The sequence below is a fragment of the Oncorhynchus mykiss genome, chromosome 21 (assembly GCF_013265735.2).
Source record: "Oncorhynchus mykiss isolate Arlee chromosome 21, USDA_OmykA_1.1, whole genome shotgun sequence".
In the NCBI taxonomy this organism is placed as follows: Eukaryota; Metazoa; Chordata; class Actinopteri; order Salmoniformes; family Salmonidae; genus Oncorhynchus; species Oncorhynchus mykiss.
The window spans coordinates 11,171,100-11,192,571 of record NC_048585.1 but is presented as its reverse complement, the minus strand read 5'-3'; the positions used below and the strand labels follow the sequence as shown (position 1 = coordinate 11,192,571).

Sequence of the window (21,472 nt, the reverse complement as noted above, 5' to 3'; positions counted from 1 at the left end):
GTGTCTCTATACCTGTAATCCTATGTGTGTCTCTATACCTGTAGTCCTATGTGTGTCTCTATACCTGTAGTCCTATGTGTGTCTCTATACCTGTAGTCCTATGTGTGTCTCTACACCTGTAGTCCTGTGTGTCTCTACACCTGTAGTCCTGTGTGTCTCTACACCTGTAGTCCTATGTGTGTCTCTATACCTGTAGTCCTATGTGTGTCTCTACACCTGTAGTCCTATGTGTGTCTCTACACCTGTAGTCCTGTGTGTCTCTACACCTGTAGTCCTATGTGTGTCTCTATACCTGTAGTCCTATGTGTGTCTCTACACCTGTAGTCCTGTGTGTCTCTACACCTGTAGCCATATGTGTGTCTCTATACCTGTAGTCCTATGTGTGTCTCTATACCTGTAGTCCTATGTGTGTCTCTACACCTGTAGTCCTATGTGTGTCTCTACACCTGTAGTCCTATGTGTGTCTCTACACCTGTAGTCCTATGTGTGTCTCTATACCTGTAGTCCTATGTGTGTCTCTATACCTGTAGTCCTATGTGTGTCTCTACACCTGTAGTCCTATGTGTGTCTCTACACCTGTAGTCCTATGTGTGTCTCTACACCTGTAGTCCTGTGTGTGTCTCTACACCTGTATGACTGTGTGTGTCTCTACACCTGTAGTCCTATGTTTGTCTCTACACCTGTATGACTGTGTGTGTCTCTATACCTGTAGTCCTATGTGTGTCTCTACACCTGTAGTCCTATGTGTGTCTCTACACCTGTAGTCCTATGTGTGTCTCTACACCTGTAGTCCTATGTGTGTCTCTACACCTGTAGTCCTATGTGTGTCTCTACACCTGTAGTCCTATGTGTGTCTCTACACCTGTATGACTATGTGCAACCAGCCCCAGGTCAATAATACATTAATTCTATACCTTCGTTATTCTCCATGTTCCTTTTAAGACACGGGGTTTTCCAGGAAACCTGCAGCACTCTGATGAACTCTAATGAGATGAATCCAAAGGTATCAGTTGTTTTCTGCCAGCTGTAGCTCCCCGGTGAGAGGAAGTCATTAGAACGTTTCACAGTGTGGTAGTTCACTCTGATCTTAGACAATCACCTAAAACATCAGTGATGCACACACGTGTTGACTGTTTGATGTGTCTTTCATCGTTCCAACCATCACAGCCTGGCTCTGTGAAGGTCAGCCTGGCTCTGTGAAAATAAGCCTGGCTCTGTGAAGATCAGCCTGGCTCTGTGAAGGTCAGCCTGGCTCTGTGAAAATAAGCCTGGCTCTGTGAAGATCAGCCTGGCTCTGTGAAGGTCAGCCTGGCTCTGTGAAAATAAGCCTGGCTCTGTGAAGATCAGCCTGGCTCTGTGAAGATCAGCCTGGCTCTGTGAAGATCAGCCTGGCTCTGTGAAGATCAGCCTGGCTCTGTGAAGGTCAGCCTGGCTCTGTGAAGATCAGCCTGGCTCTGTGAAGATCAGCCTAGCTCTGTGAAGATCAGCCTGGCTCTGTGAAAATCAGCCTGGCTCTGTGAAGATCAGCCTGGCTCTGTGAAGATCAGCCTGGCTCTGTGAAGGTCAGCCTGGCTCTGTGAAGGTCAGCCTGGCTCTGTGAAGATCAGCTGGATAAAGAGTTTTCTCGCTGAATAGCAACTGAATTGCGTTTAGGGATGTGGAGTTCTGTTTTTGTTCCTTTGTAGTTGAAGCAAACACAGATGTTCTGTAGCGTTGGCACGGTGATAAACACTAGAGAGGTGGGGGTGGGGGGGGGGGGGGTGTAAACAACAGACTTGTTTACAGCCACTGGAACCATCTAATCTGTGTGGTTGAGTTTTTATTTGACATGTGCAAGGAGAGCTAATCGCTCTGTGGTCAGATGGAGAAACATGGATGGCTTCCCAGATGCTGATTCTGGTCCACGGCTTTAGGCAGATGATTATTGAAAGAAGGATTTTGTTCTCTCGTAGCTGTTCTCTACTGGGAAGATCAGCGGGACCAAAGCAGCGAAGCTCAAAGCCAGTTTCAGCCTGCTCCATGACACCTTGAAAAGGTAAGTGATCTCATCTCTCCCTGTCCATAGACGCTCCTTACATGTTTACATGGATAACACAAGCCACTCTGTATGAGGACTGGATTGGACCTGTGCCATATTATTGACCCATCAGTACCTGTTTAACATGACCCATCAGTACCTGTTTAACATGACCCATCAGTACCCATCAGTACCTGTTTAAAATGACCCATCAGTACCTGTTTAACATGACCCATCAGTACCTGTTTAAAATGACCCATCAGTACCTGTTTAAAATGACCCATCAGTACCTGTTTAACATGACCCATCACTACCCATCAGTACCTGTTTAAAATGACCCATCAGTACCTGTTTAAAATGACCCATCAGTACCTGTTTAACATGACCCATCAGTACCTGTTTAACATGACCCATCAGTACCTGTTTAACATGACCCATCAGTACCTGTTTAACATGACCCATCAGTACCTGTTTAAAATGACCCATCAGTACCTGTTTAACATGACCCATCAGTACCTGTTTAACATGACCCATCAGTACCTGTTTAACATGACCCATCAGTACCTGTTTAAAATGACCCATCAGTACCTGTTTAACATGACCCATCAGTACCTGTTTAACATGACCCATCAGTACCTGTTTAACATGACCCATCAGTACCTGTTTAAAATGACCCATCAGTACCTGTTTAAAATTACCCATCAGTACCTGTTTAAAATGACCCATCAGTACCTGTTTAACATGACCCATCAGTACCTGTTTAAAATGACCCATCAGTACCTGTTTAACATGACCCATCAGTACCTGTTTAACATGACCCATCAGTACCTGTTTAACATGACCCATCAGTACCTGTTTAACATGACCCATCAGTACCTGTATACACTGAATATACAAAACATTATGAACATGATATTGTTTCCATGACAGACTGAACAGGTGAATCCAGGTGAAAGATATGATACCTCATTGATCCACTTCAATCAGTGTAGATGGAGGGGAGGAGACAGTTTAAATAAGGAGTGTTAAGCCTTGAGACAGTTGAGACATGGATTGTGTCTGTGTGCCATTCAGAGGGTGAATGGGTAAGACACAAAAAGTGCCTCTGAACAGGGTCTAGTAGTAGGTACCAGGAGGACCGGTTTGTATTGAGAACTGCAACGCTGCTGGGTTTTTCTAACTCAACAGTTTCCCGTGTGTATCAAGAATGGTCCAGCACCCAAAGGACATCCAACCAATTTGACACAACTGTGGGAAGCATTGGAGTCCACATGGGCCAGCCTCCCTGTGGAACTCTTTAGACACCTTGTAGAGTCCATGCCCCGACACATTGAGGCTGTTCTGAGGGCAAAAGGGGGTGAAACTCAATATTGGGAAGGTGTTCTTATTGTTTTGTAGACTCAGTGCATAACTACCCTCGGACGCCTAGTTGAGGTGTAAGTCTGGTCCCTACCAGCATCTGTGTCTGTGTGCCACTAGGACCTGTGTGATTCCCCTCCTACCTGAGGGTGATGAGCTGAGCCAGCTGACCACATCTCTGCCCTGTCATATGACCCATAAGTACCCGTGTCTGTCTGTGACTCCCATCTCCCCACCCCAGCTCTCAGCAGTCAGAGATCTGTCTGTGTCTGTCTGTGACTCCCATCTCCCCACCCCAGCTCTCAGCAGTCAGAGATCTGTCTGTGACTCCCATCTCCCCACCCCAGCTCTCAGCAGTCAGAGATCTGTCTGTGACTCCCATCTCCCCACCCCAGCTCTCAGCAGTCAGAGATCTGTCTGTGACTCCCATCTCCCCACCCCAGCTCTCAGCAGTCAGAGATCTGTCTGTGACTCCCATCTCCCCACCCCAGCTCTCAGCATTCAGAGATCTGTCTGTGACTCCCATCTCCCCACCCCAGCTCTCAGCAGTCAGAGATCTGTCTGTGACTCCCATCTCCCCACCCCAGCTCTCAGCAGTCAGAGATCTGTCTGTGACTCCCATCTCCCCACCCCAGCTCTCAGCAGTCAGAGATCTGTCTGTGTCTGTCTGTGACTCCCATCTCCCCACCCCAGCTCTCAGCAGTCAGAGATCTGTCTGTGTCTGTCTGTGACTCCCATCTCCACACCCCAGCTCTCAGCAGTCAGATATCTGTCTGTCTGTCTGTGACTCCCATCTCCACACCCCAGCTCTCAGCAGTCAGAGATCTGTCTGTGTCTGTCTGTGACTCCCATCTCCCCACCCCAGCTCTCAGCAGTCAGAGATCTGTCTGTGTCTGTCTGTGACTCCCATCTCCCCACCCCAGCTCTCAGCAGTCAGAGATCTGTCTGTGACTCCCATCTCCCCACCCCAGCTCTCAGCAGTCAGAGATCTGTCTGTGACTCCCATCTCCCCACCCCAGCTCTCAGCAGTCAGAGATCTGTCTGTGTCTGTCTGTGACTCCCATCTCCCCACCCCAGCTCTCAGCAGTCAGAGATCTGTCTGTGTCTGTCTGTGACTCCCATCTCCACACCCCAGCTCTCAGCAGTCAGATATCTGTCTGTCTGTCTGTGACTCCCATCTCCACACCCCAGCTCTCAGCAGTCAGAGATCTGTCTGTGTCTGTCTGTGACTCCCATCTCCCCACCCCAGCTCTCAGCAGTCAGAGATCTGTCTGTGACTCCCATCTCCCCACCCCAGCGCTCAGCAGTCAGAGATCTGTCTGTGTCTGTCTGTGACTCCCATCTCCCCACCCCAGCTCTCAGCAGTCAGAGATCTGTCTGTGTCTGTCTGTGACTCCCATCTCCCCACCCAGCTCTAAGCAGTCAGAGATCTGTCTGTGTCTGTCTGTGACTCCCATCTCCCCACCCCAGCTCTCAGCAGTCAGAGATCCGGCTGCTGCAGGAGGCCAAGCGGTTCAGAGCAGAGCTGGAGCGCCAGCAGAGAGATCTGGAGACGGCTGAGCAGTTCCCTGAGGGGCCGGACACAGAGGTCAGCCGTATGAGACAGCAGCTCCTCAAGTTCCACAACGACCTGCGACAGGCAGAGGAGAGGGACTACCAGATGAACTACCAGCTAGAGTGGTGAGGACACACACACTGACTAGAGCCTAGCGTAGAGAGAGAGAGAGATTGTCTGTCTGTCTGTGTGTGTGTGTGTGTGTGTGTGTGTGTGTGTGTGTGTGTGTGTGTGTGTCTATCTGTCTGTCTGTGTGTGTCTGTGTGTCTATCTGTCTGTGTGTCTATCTGTCTGTGTGTCTGTCTGTCTGTGTGTCTATCTCTCTGTGTGTCTATCTGTCTGTGTGTCTGTCTGTCTGTGTGTCTGTCTCTCTGTGTGTCTATCTGTCTGTGTGTCTGTCTGTCTGTGTGTCTATCTGTCTGTGTGTCTATCTGTCTGTGTGTCTGTCTGTCTGTGTGTCTATCTCTCTGTGTGTCTGTCTGTCTGTGTGTCTGTCTGTCTGTGTGTCTGTCTCTCTGTGTGTCTATCTGTCTGTGTGTCTGTCTTTGTGTGTGTCTGTCTCTGTCTGAGGTTAAGGCTATGCCCAGCTCTTGAGCCACTTTAGTCCAGTTAGTCCTGGAAGTGGTATGTGCGGCATGTAGCCCAGGGGTAAGAGCGTTGGGCCAGTAACTGAAAGGTCACTAGTTCGAATCCCTTAGCGACAAAGTGAAAAATCTTCCATTGTGCCCTTGACAAGGCACTTAACCCTAATTGCTCCAAGGTTGCTGTTGATAATGGCTGACCCTGGCTGTGACCCCAGTCTCTGAGGGTGTCTCAGGGGGATATGCAATAAACACATTTCCATTTCACACACGCGTATAATGAAACAGGACAAATATAACCCAATTATTCATTATTATTAGGTGTGCCTCTGGCTCTAGCCAGCTGTGTCACTAGTCTCCTCCACTTGTTCTCAACAACACTCCTGTCCTTGTGTCCGAAAGGTCAAGCACGCCTCCGAAACACAGCACGGAAAAGAACGCCGCTGTCCTCTCTCTGCACAACACACACAGTTAGAAAGGCCACGGAGAGGCCATTGGAACATTGCTTAGCAACTGATGAAACAAGCTTGTGTAAAAAACAAGAAAGAGAACATGAAAGGAAAGGTCTCTTCATCAGTCATTTAATCAGCAAGGACTAGAATACGGCCCTGGCTGTCCCAAATGGCACCCTATTCTCTATATAATGCACTACATTAGACCAGGGACCATAGGGCTCTGGTCAAAAGTAGTGCACTACATAGAGATTAGGGTACCATTTGAGACGTACCGTATGATTCACTAGGGACGGGGCCTAGAACACATTGTTCCTGAAGATATGACCTTCATATCTGTGGGTAAATGATATTCACATTGTTCCTGAAGATATGATCTTCCTATCTGTGGGTAAATGATATACACATTGTTCCTGAAGATATCACCTTCCTATCTGTGGGTAAATGATATACACATTGTTCCTGAAGATATCACCTTCCTATCTGTGGGTAAATGATATACACATTGTTCCTGAAGATATCACCTTCCTATCTGTGGGTAAATTATATACACATTGTTCCTGAAGATATCACCTTCCTATCTGTGGGTAAATGATATTCACATTGTTCCTGAAGATATGATCTTCCTATCTGTGGGTAAATGATATTCACATTGTTCCTGAAGATATCACCTTCCTATCTGTGGGTAAATGATATTCACATTGTTCCTGAAGATATGATCTTCCTATCTGTGGGTAAATGATATACACATTGTTCCTGAAGATATCACCTTCCTATCTGTGGGTAAATGATATACACATTGTTCCTGAAGATATGACCTTCCTATCTGTGGGTAAATGATATTCACATTATTCCTGAAGATATCACCTTCCTATCTGTGGGTAAATGATATACACATTGTTCCTGAAGATATGACCTTCCTATCTGTGGGTAAATGATATTCACATTATTCCTGAAGATATCACCTTCCTATCTGTGGGTAAATGATATTCACATTGTTCCTGAAGATATCACCTTCCTCTCTGTGGGTAAATGATATACACATTGTTCCTGAAGATATGACCTTCCTATCTGTGGGTAAATGATATACACATTGTTCCTGAAGATATGACCTTCCTATCTGTGGGTAAATGATATCCACATTGTTCCTGAAGATATGACCTTCCTATCTGTGGGTAAATGATATTCACATTGTTCCTGAAGATATGACCTTCCTATCTGTGGGTAAATTATATACACATTGTTCCTGAAGATATGACCTTCCTATCTGTGGGTAAATGATATTCACATTGTTCCTGAAGATATGACCTTCCTATCTGTGGGTAAATGTTGTTCCTGAAGATATGACCTTCCTATCTGTGGGTAAATGTTGTTCCTGAAGATATGACCTTCCTATCTGTGGGTAAATGTTGTTCCTATTGTTAAGATGAGAAGGCCTACAGCAGTAATTGAAATATGAGGCTAAATGAAAACCATTTCTTACATTGCATTCTGACTAGATGTTGTAATGAACTCGGCTGTCTCTTGTTGTATATTATCTTGTGGATGCGTATTGCCCTGACAGTCCGTTTGGCAGCCTCCTCTCTTCCCCTGGTGAACTACCCTCCATACGACAGACAGATGCTCACTGGGAAGATATGTCTTCAGATGTGCAATGTTAAGCCCTTGATCCCAAGCCAGACAGATAAACAGGAATTCAACTGTCAGTCATTTTAGCTTCAAATGCATTATTTACAGATGACCAGGAAGCAACACAAGTGCTGTGAAAGTAGCCTGGAGGGCTGTCTATCCACCCAGCAATTTCTCACTGAGGATATTTTATAAGTGTCAGGAATGTAATATCTACCACTGGACTTACATACCTGAACCCTGTTAACAGTTGACCTCAGTTGAACCTTCCACATAGTAGCAACCACTGTTTCACTCAGATGTTGCCAAGAAACTCTCAGAATTTGACCAACACTTTTCTGAAAGCAATACATATTTTCAGTATGGCTACATGGCTATATTTCCCTGCCTGTTTTTATCAACTGAGTTACAGTAGAACCCTGGTCGTCTGTCCTCCACCACTGTGTTAGGGGGTTGAGCTAAGGCTGAGGCAAGGTTACTTGAGCCTATTGCACAGCCACTTGCTTCTTAAGCTTGGCGTCAACGTTGGTCACTTTTTCATCTTCTCTGTATTTCTGAGAATTTATGTTCAAGTTCCTTCCTCTTGTTCCTTCCTCTAAATCAGGGGTGTCGACATCGTTCCATGGAGGTCCTAGTGTCTGTGGGTTTTAGGTTTTTCTTTTCAATTAAGACCTAGACAACCAGGTAAGGGGAGTTCCTTACTAATTAGTGACCTGAATTCATCAGTCAAGTACAAGTGAAGAGTGAAAGCCTGCAGACACTCGGCCCTCCGTGGAAGGAGTCTGACACGTGCTGTAAATGATGCCGTGTCTGTTTACAGTCTCACAGAAGAGAAGCTTTGCCTGGAGAAAGAGTATGAGTCTCAACCCAAACCAGTTGTAAGTATCTCAGTGCAACAGTCACAGATTCATCTCCCGTTGATAGTCATTCACGTGATCTGTCCCATCATACACCTGTCACCACAGCATGGCATTTCTTCATGTCACCTATAGCAGTAAATCCCTCATTTAGAAGCAGAGAAATGACACACACAGTGAGAGGACAGAGAAACAGACGGTGTCTTCGCCTCGAGGCATCCTTGTCCAAATGCTTGATTGATGAGGCTGGCTTCTTGACGGTTCAGTCTCCTCGTTGTCACTGGGTTGTGGTACCATACATGGTTCTGTGTCTACCACTAAGAGAGGCCCGATCATTGATCTAATGATATTTTACATTACTCCTTTAATGAACTTGTTATTACAGTTGGTTTGGTTACAGTTAAATAGTAGTTACTTTTTAACACCCAGTACAGCTACACTATAATCACATGGATGTATATAATCAGACTCCCAGGAAAGTCACGACCCAGCTATTACCTTTGATATCCCCTTCAAATAGCTGGCACAGTACTGTGTGTGTGTGTCCATGATTTGCACTTGCATGAATGTGTATTTGTGTCAATGTTGATGTATTTTGTATGTCCCACAAGCCATTGCTCCTGGTGTGTCCTCAGGAGCTGGAGAAGCGTGCGAAGGCCCTGAAGGACAGCAGTGAGGAGCTGAGGAAGGAGGTGTCTCAGAGGAGACAGGAGATACACAGCCTGCTGGAGGACATGGAGGCCAGACACAAACTGATGACCAGGGAGCAGAGAGAACTGGACCACAAGAAGGACAGCATAGTAAACAACCAGGTGACAGGTTGGAGAGGACAGAGGGTGGGTAGAGGGTGGCAGAGGGAGGGTAGAGGGTGGGTAGAGGGAGGACAGAGGGAGGGCAGAGGGAGGCAGAGGGTGGTAGAGGGAGGCCAGAGGGAGGACAGAGGGAGGGCAGAGGGAGGACAGGGGGAGTGGCAGAGGGTGGTAGAGGGAGGGCAGAGGGAGGGCAGAGGGTGGTAGAGGGAGGGCAGAGGGTGGTAGAGTGAGGGCAGAGGGAGGGCAGAGGGTGGTAGAGGAAGGGCAGAGGGAGGGCAGAGGGAAGGCAGAGGGAGTGGCAGAGAGAGGCAGAGGGTGGTAGAGGGAGGGCAGAGGGAGGACAGAGGGAGGGCAGAGGGAGGACAGGGGGAGTGGCAGAGGGTGGTAGAGGGAGGGCAGAGGGTGGTAGAGGGAGGGCAGAGGGAGGGCAGAGGGTGGTAGAGGGAGGGCAGAGGGAGTGGCAGAGGGAGGCAGAGGGTGGTAGAGGGAGGGCAGAGGGAGGGCAGAGGGAGGACAGGGGGAGTGGCAGAGGGAGGGCAGAGGGAGTGGCAGAGGGAGGACAGAGGGAGGGCAGAGGGTGGTAGAGGGAGGGCAGAGGGAGTGGCAGAGGGTGTGTTTAAAACAACATAGAGAAGGGCATTATCTACCATTGAAGTAGAAGAGCTCATTAGTCTTCCTATAATGTCCTTCTCTACGGTGTGTTGTCTTGTGTCACCAGGCTGAGTTGGCCCAGCTTATGTCTGTTCCTGGCCAGTTGGGGAAGGAGATTGAGAGGATCAACAGGAAAAAGATGTACGTAAGATGTGGCTGGCTATGAATTCATGTATTGGTGATGTGCTATACATAACCTTCATAACTAACTCTGTAGCTACTAAGCAGGAAGTAAGGCCATGTTCATGAGTCATGGAAGGGAGACTCCCAACATAAATCTTGAACCAGTCCAAGGTTTTTGGGGCACCTACCAAGAGTAAACGGCTAACCCTACAGACAATGTCTCTGTCAAAACTGTCTGGAATGACGTCTTTGCAGGCTGTTTTGCTCGCTGGGTTAAGCCTACAGTCTACCAGCCTGGTGTCATGTATGTCTTCCTCTGTGGTGGCCAGGGAGGTTGAGAAAAGTAAGGCGGCCCTAGACGAGCAGCTGTCTGAGGTGGCGGCTCTGCAGAAGATGACGGAGGCCCGCTGTCGCTCCCTGGAGGAGGAGAAGAGGGAGGTGAGGAGGCAGGTGGAGGGGCGCAGGGCACACCTGGAGGCTGCCGAGAGGGAACACAGCATGCTGCAGAAAGAGCAGGAGATGACCAAGGAGAAGGAGGTCATTATGATGGGACAGAGGTACAGGACTGGCGGCAGACAATGTCCATGTATCTAGAGCAGCATCTGTATGCAGCGATAGTACATACAGTTGAAGTCGGAAGTTTACATGCACCTTAGTCAGTTCCTGACATTTAATCACAGTAAAAATTCCCTGACTTAGGTCAGTTAGGATCACCACTTTATTTTAAGAATGTGAAATGTCAGAATAATAGAATAATTATTATTATTATTTATTTCAGCTTTTATTTCTTTCATCACATTCCCAGTGGGTCAAAAGTTGACATATACTCAATTAGTATTTGCTTGCATTGCCTTTAAATTGTATAACTTGGGTCAAACGTTTGGGGTAGCCTTCCACAAGCTTCCCACAATAATTTGGGTGAATTTTGGCCCATTCCTCCTGACAGAGCTGGTGTAACTGAGTCAGGTTTGTAGGCCTCCTTACTCGCACACGCTTTTTCAGTTCTGCCCACACATTTTCTATAGGATTGAGGTCAGGGCTTTGTGATGGCCACTCCAATACCTTGACTTTGTTGTCCTTAAGCCATTTTGCCACAACTTTGGAAGTATGCTTGGGGTCATTGTTCATTTGGACCAAGCTTCAACTTCCTGACTGATGTCTTGAGATGTTGCTTCAATATATCCACATCGTTTTCCTCCCTCATGAAGCCATCTATTTTGTGAAGTGTACCAGTCCCTCCTGCAGTAAAGCACCACCACAACATGATGATGCCACCCCCGTGCTTCACGGTTGGAATGGTGTTCTTCGGCTTGCAAGCCTCCCCCGTTTTCCTCCAAACATAACAATGGTTATTATGGCCAAAGAGTTCTATTTTTGTTTCATCAGACCAGAGGACATTTCTCCAAAATGTACGATCTTCGTCCCCATGTGCAGTTGCAAACCGTCGTCTGGCTTTTTTATGGCGGTTTTGGAGCAGTGGCTTCTTCCTTGCTGAGCAGCCTTTCAGGTTATGTCGATATAGGACTTGTTTAACTGTGGATATAGATACTTTTGTACCTGTTTCCTCCAGCATCTTCACAAGGTCCTTTGCTGTTGTTCTGGGATTGATTTGCACTTTTCGCACCAAAGTACGTTAATCTCTAGGAGACAGAACGCCTCTCCTTCCTGAGTGGTATGATGGCTGCGTGGTCCCATGGTGTTTATACTTGCGTACTATTGTTTGTACAGATGAACATGGCGTTTGGAAATTGCTCCCAAGGATGAACCAGACTTGTGGAAATACATCCACAGGTACACCTTCAATTGACTCAAATTATGTTAATTAGCCTATCAGAAGCGTCGAAAGCCATGACATAATTTTCTGGAATTTTCCAAACTGTTCAAAGGCAGTCAACTTAGTATATGTAATCTTCTGACCCACTAGAATTGTGATACAGTGAATTAGAAGTGAAATAATCTGTCTGTAAACAATTGTTGGAAAAATTACTTGTGTCATGCACAAAGTAGATGTCCTAACCAACTTGCCAAAACTATAGTTTGTTAACAAGAAATTTGTGGATATCAAGTCACCAAGGCGAGACCCAAATGCAGACACAGAGGGCAGATGGTTGGAGTCTTACAATGTTCAATTAATCCAAAGGGGAAGGCAAGAGAATGGTCGTGGACAGGCAAAAGGTCAAAACCAGATCAGAGTCAAGACAGGCTTGAGGTCAGGGCAGGCACAATGGTCAGACAGGCAGGTACAGAGTCCAGGCAGGCTCGAGGTCTGGGCAGGCACAATGGTCAGGCAGGCGGGTACAGAGTCCAGGCAGGCTCGAGGTCTGGGCAGGTAGAATGGTCAGGCAGGCTCGAGGTCAGGGCAGGCAGAATGGTCAGGCAGGCTCGAGGTCAGGGCAGGTAGGATGGTCAGGCAGGCTCGAGGTCAGGGCAGGCAGAATGGTCAGGCAGGCTCGAGGTCAGGGCAGGCACAATGGTCAGGCAGGCTCGAGGTCAGGGCAGGTAGAATGGTCAGGCAGGCTCGAGGTCAGGGCAGGTAGAATGGTCAGGCAGGCTCGAGGTCAGGGCAGGCAGAATGGTCAGGCAGGCGGGTACAGAGTCCAGAACAGGCAAGGGCCAAAACCAGGAGGACTAGAAAAAGGAGAATGCAAAAAGCAGGAGAACTGGAAAAACGCTGGTTGACTTGGAAACATACAAGACGAACTGGCACAGAGAGACAGGAAACACAGGGATAAATACCCTGGCACAGAGAGACAGGAAACACAGGGATAAATACCCTGGCACAGAGAGACAGGAAACACAGGGATAAATACACTGGCACAGAGAGACAGGGAACACAGGGATAAATACACTGGCACAGAGAGACAGGAAACACAGGGATAAATACACTGGCACAGAGAGACAGGAAACACAGGGATAAATACACTGGCTCAGAGAGACAGGAAACTCAGGGATAAATACACTGGCACAGAGAGACAGGAAACACAGGGATAAATACACTGGCTCAGAGAGACAGGAAACTCAGGGATAAATACACTGGCACAGAGAGACAGGAAACACAGGGATAAATACACTGGCACAGAGAGACAGGAAACACAGGGATATATACACTGGCACAGAGAGACAGGAAACACAGGGATAAATACCCTGGCACAGAGAGACAGGAAACACAGGGATAAATACCCTGGCACAGAGAGACAGGAAACACAGGGATAAATACACTGGCACAGAGAGACAGGAAACACAGGGATAAATACACTGGCACAGAGAGACAGGAAACACAGGGATAAATACCCTGGCACAGAGAGACAGGAAACACAGGGATAAATACACTGGCACAGAGAGACAGGAAACACAGGGATAAATACACTGGCACAGAGAGACAGGAAACACAGGGATAAATACACTGGCACAGAGAGACAGGAAACACAGGGATAAATACACTGGCTCAGAGACAGGAAACACAGGGATAAATACACTGGCACAGAGAGACAGGAAACACAGGGATAAATACCCTGGCACAGAGAGACAGGAAACACAGGGATAAATACACTGGCACAGAGAGACAGGTAACAGAGGGATAAATACACTGGCACAGAGAGACAGGAAACACAGGGATAAATACACTGGTACAGAGAGACAGGAAACACAGGGATAAATACACTGGCACAGAGAGACAGGAAACACAGGGATAAATACACTGGCACAGAGAGACAGGAAACACAGGGATAAATACACTGGCACAGAGAGACAGGAAACACAGGGATAAATACACTGGCACAGAGAGACAGGAAACACAGGGATAAATACACTGGCACAGAGAGACAGGAAACACAGGGATAAATACACTGGCACAGAGAGACAGGAAACACAGGGATAAATACACTGGCACAGAGAGACAGGAAACACAGGGATAAATACCCTGGCACAGAGAGACAGGAAACACAGGGATAAATACACTGGCACAGAGAGACAGGAAACACAGGGATAAATACCCTGGCACAGAGAGACAGGAAACACAGGGATAAATACACTGGCACAGAGAGACAGGAAACACAGGGATAAATACACTGGCACAGAGAGACAGGAAACACAGGGATAAATACACTGGCACAGAGAGACAGGAAACACAGGGATAAATACACTGGCACAGAGAAACAGGAAACACAGGGAGAAATACACTGGCACAGAGAGACAGGAAACACAGGGATAAATACACTGGCACAGAGAGACAGGAAACACAGGGATAAATACACTGGCACAGAGAGACAGGAAACACAGGGATAAATACACTGGCACAGAGAGACAGGAAACACAGGGATAAATACACTGGCACAGAGAGACAGGAAACACAGGGATAAATACCCTGGCACAGAGAGACAGGAAACACAGGGATAAATACACTGGCACAGAGAGACAGGAAACACAGGGATAAATACACTGGCACAGAGAGACAGGAAACACAGGGATAAATACACTGGCACAGAGAGACAGGAAACACAGGGATAAATACACTGGCACAGAGAGACAGGAAACACAGGGATAAATACACTGGCACAGAGAGACAGGAAACACAGGGATAAATACACTGGCACAGAGAGACAGGAAACACAGGGATAAATACACTGGCACAGAGAGACAGGAAACACAGGGATAAATACACTGGCACAGAGAGACAGGAAACACAGGGATAAATACACTGGCACAGAGAGACAGGAAACACAGGGATAAATACACTGGCACAGAGAGACAGGAAACACAGGGATAAATACACTGGTACAGAGAGACAGGAAACACAGGGATAAATACACTGGCACAGAGAGACAGGAAACACAGGGATAAATACACTGGGGAAAATAAGCGACACCTGGAGGGGGTGGAGACAATCACAAGGACAGGTGAAACAGATCAGGGACTGACAGAGGAGTGGTTGAAAAACAAGTTTTAATGACTCCAACCTAAGTGTATGTAAACTTCCGACTTCAACTGTACATAACACTGTTGATACATTGTTTATTGTATCACTGCCTTCTCCTGAACATATTTAATTGCGTGAGGTAAATCCCTGGATAGTGATGTTCCCACCATCTTGTTTTCAAGAGTTCCCAACAGAATGAACAACAATGCATAAAAAAACTAAATGTTGGAGCCACATGCACAGAACAGACAGAGCTTGATGTGTCCAGTAAGAGTCAGAACATTTTCTAATTATCCCACATTCATTTTGACAAGGTTTTCAATCATTGTGATGTGGATGCATTAGGTTGTATTGTCCCCATTAGTCCAGATGCTGTCTCTCAGAGCCCCCCACTGGGACCTGTCCTGCAGGGCCTTTACTGTTTCTCCCCTCTGGCCGTAGCACAAGGACGGCACAAAAACCCATTCCACTGTAACTAGACTGAGATGGGAACCATATGCAGCTTCTCTATCTTACTGGTTCTATGTAGGTTTTGGCAGATATAAGGGGACAGTGCTGTGGGGAACAATGATAATGGGGTTTTCCTATGAGTTCTCTCTCTCTCTCTCTCTGTCTCTCTCTCTCTGTCTCTATCTGTCTCTCTCTCTCTCTCTCTCTCTTTCTCCCTCTCTCTATATTTCTCTTTCTCTCTCTCTCTCTCTCTCTATATCCCTCTCTCTGTATCTCTCTCTCTCAGTATCCCTCTCTCTCTTTCTCTCTCTATATATTTTTCTTTCTCTCTCTCTCTCTTTGTATCTCTCTCTCTCTGTATCCCTCTCTCTCTCTCTCTCTCTCTCTCTCTCTCTCTGTATGTCTCTCTCTCTCTCTCTCTCTCTCTCTCACTGTATGTCTCTCTCTCTTTCTCTCTCTCTCTGTATGTCTCTCTCTGTATGTCTCTCTCTCTTTCTCTCTCTCTCTCTCTCTTTCTTTCTCTCTCTCTCTCTGTATGTCTCTCTCTCTCTGTATGTATGTCTCTCTCTCTGTGTCTCTCTCTGTATCTCTCTCTCTCCCTCTCTCTCTCTATATATATAGATGTATATTTTAGATGTATATTTTATATATACACTGCTCAACAAAATAAATGGAACACTTAAACAACACAATGTAACTCCAAGTTAATCACCCCTCTGTGAAATCAAACTGTCCACTTAGGAAGCAACACTGATTGATAATACATTTCACATGCTGTTGTGCAAATGGAATAGACAACGGGTGGAAATTATAGGCAATTAGCAAGACACCCCCAATAAAGGAGTGGTTCTGCAGGTGATAACCACAGACCACTTCTCAGTTCCTATGCTTCCTGGCTGGTGTTTTGGTCACTTTTGAATGCTGGCGGTGCTTTCACTCTAGTGGTAGCATGAGACGGAGTCTACAACCCACACAAGTGGCTCAAGTAGTGCAGGTCATCCAGGATGGCACATCAATGCGAGCTGTGGCAAGAAGGTTTGCTGTGTCTGTCAGCGTAGTGTCCAGAGCATGGAGGCGCTACCAGGAGACAGGCCAGTACATCAGGAGACGTGGAGGAGGCCATAGGAGGGCAACAACCCAGCAGCAGGACCGCTACCTCCGCCTTTGTGCAAGGAGGAGCAGGAGGAGCACTGCCAGAGCCCTGCAAAATGACCTCCAGCAGGCCACAAATATGCATGTCTGCTCAAATGGTCAGAAACAGACTCCATGAGGGTGGTATGAGGGCCCGACGTCCACAGGTGGGGGTTGTGCTTACAGCCCAACACCGTGCAGGACGTTTGGCATTTGCCAGAGAACACCAAGATTGGCAAATTTGCCACTGGCGCCCTGTACTCTTCACAGATGAAAGCAGGTTCACACTGAGCACATGTGACAGAGTCTGGAGACGCCGTGGAGAACGTTCTGCTGCCTGCAACATCGTTGGGGGGGGCCGCACAGCCCTCCATGTGCTCGCCAGAGGTAGCCTGACTGCCATTAGGTACCGAGATGAGATCCTCAGACCACTTGTGAGACCATATGCTGGTGCGGTTGGCCCTGGGTTCCTCCTAATGCAAGACAATGCTAGACCTCATGTGGCTGGAGTGTGTCAGCAGTTCCTGCAAGAGGAAGGCATTGATGCTATGGACTGGCCCGCCCGTTCCCCAGACCTGAATCCAATTGAGCACATCTGGGACATCATGTCTCGCTCCATCCACCAACGCCACGTTGCACCACAGACTGTCCAGGAGTTGGCGGATGCTTTAGTCCAGGTCTGGGAGGAGATCCCTCAGGAGACCATCCGCCACCTCATCAGGAGCATGCCCAGGCGTTGTAGGGAGGTCATACAGGCACGTGGAGGCCACACACACTACTGAGCCTCATTTTGACTTGTTTTAAGGACATTACATCAAAGTTGGATCAGCCTGTAGTGTGGTTTTCCACTTTAATTTTGAGTGTGACTCCAAATCCAGACCTCCATGGGTTGATAAATTTGATTTCCATTGATCATTTTTGTGTGATTTTGTTGTCAGCACATTCAACTATGTAAAGAAAAAAGTATTTAATAAGAATATTTCATTCATTCAGATCTAGGATGTGTTATTTTAGTGTTCCCTTTATATTTTTGAGCAATGTATATATATCTCTATTTGTTAGAGGTATGCTGGACATCAATACAGGCCACTGCATCATGGAAAGGAAGACCGTGCATGAGAACCTGGCACGAAATCAGCGTGAGAGGGACCGGCAGCTCAGAGAGCTGAAGAAGGTGGAGCTGCAGCTCAAACAGGCCCAGGATGCGCTGGTCTACACTCAGCTACTGCATGACAAGACCAAGTCTACAGTTAGTTCACAGTTCACGCACTAACACCAAACAGGCCCACAGTGTTCTGGTCTACACTCAGCTACTGCATGACAAGACCAAGTCTACAGTTAGTTCACAGTTCACACACTAACACCAAACAGGCCCACAATGGTCTAGTCCACAGCTCTGCTGCACGACAAGTCAATGGAGTTCACAGTTCACACACAGCTCCTGCAATATGTATGGACTATGTAACGGTATCTCTCTCTCTCACTTTAAAATATGTTATTGTATAGATTTTAATTGGTTGGCATGTCATCCCGTCATTAGCCTCGGTGCTTCCTTGATGATGTGTCCAGAGATCCAAGTGGCAGTGACACACGTCACTCACAGGATCATAAATGTCCACATGGGACATGAGTGACAGACAGAGAGAGGAACTGGAAAAGCATCAGCAGATTTTACACCATAAAACATGAAAGACGTTGGTGTAGTGACGCATGTGGAACTTCCCCTATTATTAATGAAGGAAACCTTACACAATATAATGTTCTCCTGGTTTTATGAACTCAATCCAATTATTAATATGTGTCATTATTTATTTCCTCAGTTGACTTCTGATCTGATTTGAGCTTCGCCGTCTGCCACAGTTGTATTAAACACTATGCAACGGAGGGGAGGCCTGTGTCCCAAATGGAACGCTGTTCCTGACAATAGGGCACTACTGTAGAAGTCGTGCACACTCTTGGAAAAAAAGGGTTCCAAAAGCGTTCTTCGGCTGTCCCCATAGAAGAACCCTTTTATAGTTCCAGGTAGAAAGAACCCTTTTGGGTACCATGTAGAACCCTCTGTGGAAAGGGTTCTACGTGTAACCCAAAAGGGTTCTACCTGGAACCAAATAGGGTTCTTCAAAGTGTTCTTCTATGGGGACAGCCAAAGAACCCTTTTATGTTCTAGACAGTGTACTCTTAGAAAAAAAGGTGCTATCTATGTTTAGAGACTTTAATACTAGGAGAGGTTGTTGTTGTTATAGAGACAGGTCATATCTGTTTAGAGACTGTAATACTAGGAGAGGTTGTTGTTGTTACAGAGACAGGTCATATCTGTTTAGAGACTGTAATACTAGGAGAGGTTGTTGTTGTTACAGAGACAGGTCATATCTGTTTAGAGACTGTAATACTAGGAGAGGTTGTTGTTGTTACAGAGACAGGTCATATCTGTTTAGAGACTGTAATACTAGGAGAGGTTGTTGTTGTTATAGAGACAGGTCATATCTGTTTAGAGACTGTAATACTAGGAGAGGTTGTTGTTGTTATAGAGACAGGTCATATCTGTTTAGAGACTGTAATACTAGGAGAGGTTGTTGTTGTTATAGAGACAGGTCATATATGTTTAGAGACTGTAATACTAGGAGAGGTTGTTGTTATAGAGACAGGTCATATCTGTTTAGAGACTTTAATACTAGGAGAGGTTGTTGTTGTTATAGAGACAGGTCATATATGTTTAGAGACTGTAATACTAGGAGAGGTTGTTGTTATAGAGACAGGTCATATCTGTTTAGAGACTGTAATACTAGGAGAGGTTGTTGTTGTTACAGAGGGATGTCAAACCCAAAAGTGACAGGATTCTGAAGACAAGACAGGAGATACAGTTAGAAGTGGACAAGCTGAAGAGAAACTTGATTCATCAGGTAATAAAGCATATGTTTGAATGTGTGTGTTTGTGTGTGTTTTTGATTTGTGTAAGGCATAAACGTGTGTGTGTGTGTGTGTATGTATGCATGCTTGTGTAGTGTGTTTTGATTCATATATGCATTAATGTGTGTGCGTGTGTGTGTGTGTGTGCGTGCTTGTGTAGTGTATTTTGATTCATATATGCATTAATGTGTGTGTGCGTGCGTGCGTGCGTGTGTGTGTGTGTGTGTGTGTGCGTGCGTGCGTGCGTGCGTGTGTGCGTGCGTGCTTGTGTATTGTATTTTGATTCATATATGCATTAATGTGTTTGTGTGTGTGTGTGTGTGTAGCAACCAGTAGCGGAGGTGGAGACCCAGCTGATAGAACAGTGTGTGGAACAGGAGCAGGAGCTGATGAGACAGTCTCACAGACACAGAGAGGAGCTCCACACCCTCAGCTGTCTGACTCAGATCAAAGCTGATGAGAGAGAGCAGAAGTCCAGGGACCGCCACAGGGCTGAGGTAAAACACATCATATCAGATCACTATAGAACATCTCACCATCAACGTTCCCTCCCATTTTTAGGTGGCAAATTTCAGGTCTGCTGAGCGCGAACTTGAACGTTGTTAAAATTCTGTGCAACTTCCAGCGCGCGTTTACTGTCAACACTGAGGCTCTACCCTCTTTAAGTGACAGTTTTAACAGTGGTCAGGTAGGCTACTGTAGCTATTTGATCATAATGTCTGTAGGCCTACCATAATGTTAGTGGCCTAGCATCAAAAACATGGAGAAAATGTATACCATAACATTTAAACATGGAAATATCTGTTCTATCGTTCAGCCTACAGTAGCAGACAATGTGTGGCGTTCAGTGTAGGTCTACATTCCATGAGACTTTAGAATAAAACGTGCAGGGCTTGACATGAACCTGTTTGACTGACAATGTTGTTGTGTTGTTTGATGCAAGACTCCACTTTACACAATAAAATGGATTATTATTCCCATACCATTATTACAGAGAATCAGACAAATTATTCAAGCCTGTCTCAAAATACAACACTGCCCCTTTAAGATAAAACTACATCTCTTTCCCTGACTGGCTGTTAAAAGATGTCTAGAAATGTACACTTTTTGTGGTCTTGTAGAAAGCAATCCCTCCCCTATTGACGACTACAGATGATCTTGAACTGGGCTAATAACTCACTAACTAGAAAATAATATGAACTAAAAGTGCACGTGGCTACATACAGCTCTCGCTTTGATCTCAAAACAAACACATCTACTCACCACCACTCATGTTGTAAACACAGTCCAGTTCAAAGTGAATGGCACAGATCCATATATAGCAATGGCCATTTGCATATAGACCTGAGATAACACACAACATGAGATAACACACAACATGAGATAACACAGAACATGAAATAACAAACAACCTGAGATAACACAGAACATGAGATAACACAGAACATGAAATAACAAACAACCTGAGATAACATACAACATGAGATAACACACAACATGAGATAACACACACGGTCTGAGTTAAGTAACACACACATTGTGAGGTAATATGTCCACAGGTAATCCAAATAACAACAGCGACATGCCTGAGGTAACAGACCTGAGGTAACAGACCTGAGGTAACAGACCTGAGGTAACAGACCTGAGGTAACAGACCTGAGATAACATACAACATGAGATAACACACAACATGAGATAACACAGAACATGAAATAACAAACAACCTGAGATAACACAGAACATGAGATAACACACAACCTGAGATAACACACACGGTCTGAGTTAAGTAACACACACATTGTGAGGTAATATGTCCACAGGTAATCCAAATAACTTGAGCAACAGCGACATGCCTGAGGTAACAGACCTGAGGTAACAGACCTGAGGTAACAGACCTGAGATAACATACAACATGAGATAACACACAACATGAGATAACACAGAACATGAAATAACAAACAACCTGAGATAACACAGAACATGAGATAACACACAACCTGAGATAACACACAACCTGAGATAACACACACGGT

At 46.2% G+C, this 21,472-nt stretch overlaps 1 protein-coding gene across 3 annotated transcripts in view; it reads left to right on the top strand.

Moving 5' to 3' along the window:
* The window catches only part of LOC110531911 (coiled-coil domain-containing protein 146-like), a 66,903-nt gene that overhangs the window by 14,501 nt on the left and 30,930 nt on the right, over nucleotides 1-21,472 (top strand). For all 3 annotated transcript variants that reach the window (XM_036956861.1, XM_036956862.1, XM_036956860.1), the window contains exons 3-11: nucleotides 1,953-2,035; nucleotides 4,847-5,056; nucleotides 8,414-8,471; nucleotides 9,086-9,262; nucleotides 9,981-10,054; nucleotides 10,366-10,593; nucleotides 17,595-17,781; nucleotides 19,340-19,432; nucleotides 19,766-19,936. In XM_036956861.1, the coding sequence (XP_036812756.1) occupies nucleotides 1,953-2,035; nucleotides 4,847-5,056; nucleotides 8,414-8,471; nucleotides 9,086-9,262; nucleotides 9,981-10,054; nucleotides 10,366-10,593; nucleotides 17,595-17,781; nucleotides 19,340-19,432; nucleotides 19,766-19,936 (1,281 nt within the window). The remainder of the gene's footprint in view (nucleotides 1-1,952; nucleotides 2,036-4,846; nucleotides 5,057-8,413; nucleotides 8,472-9,085; nucleotides 9,263-9,980; nucleotides 10,055-10,365; nucleotides 10,594-17,594; nucleotides 17,782-19,339; nucleotides 19,433-19,765; nucleotides 19,937-21,472) is intronic.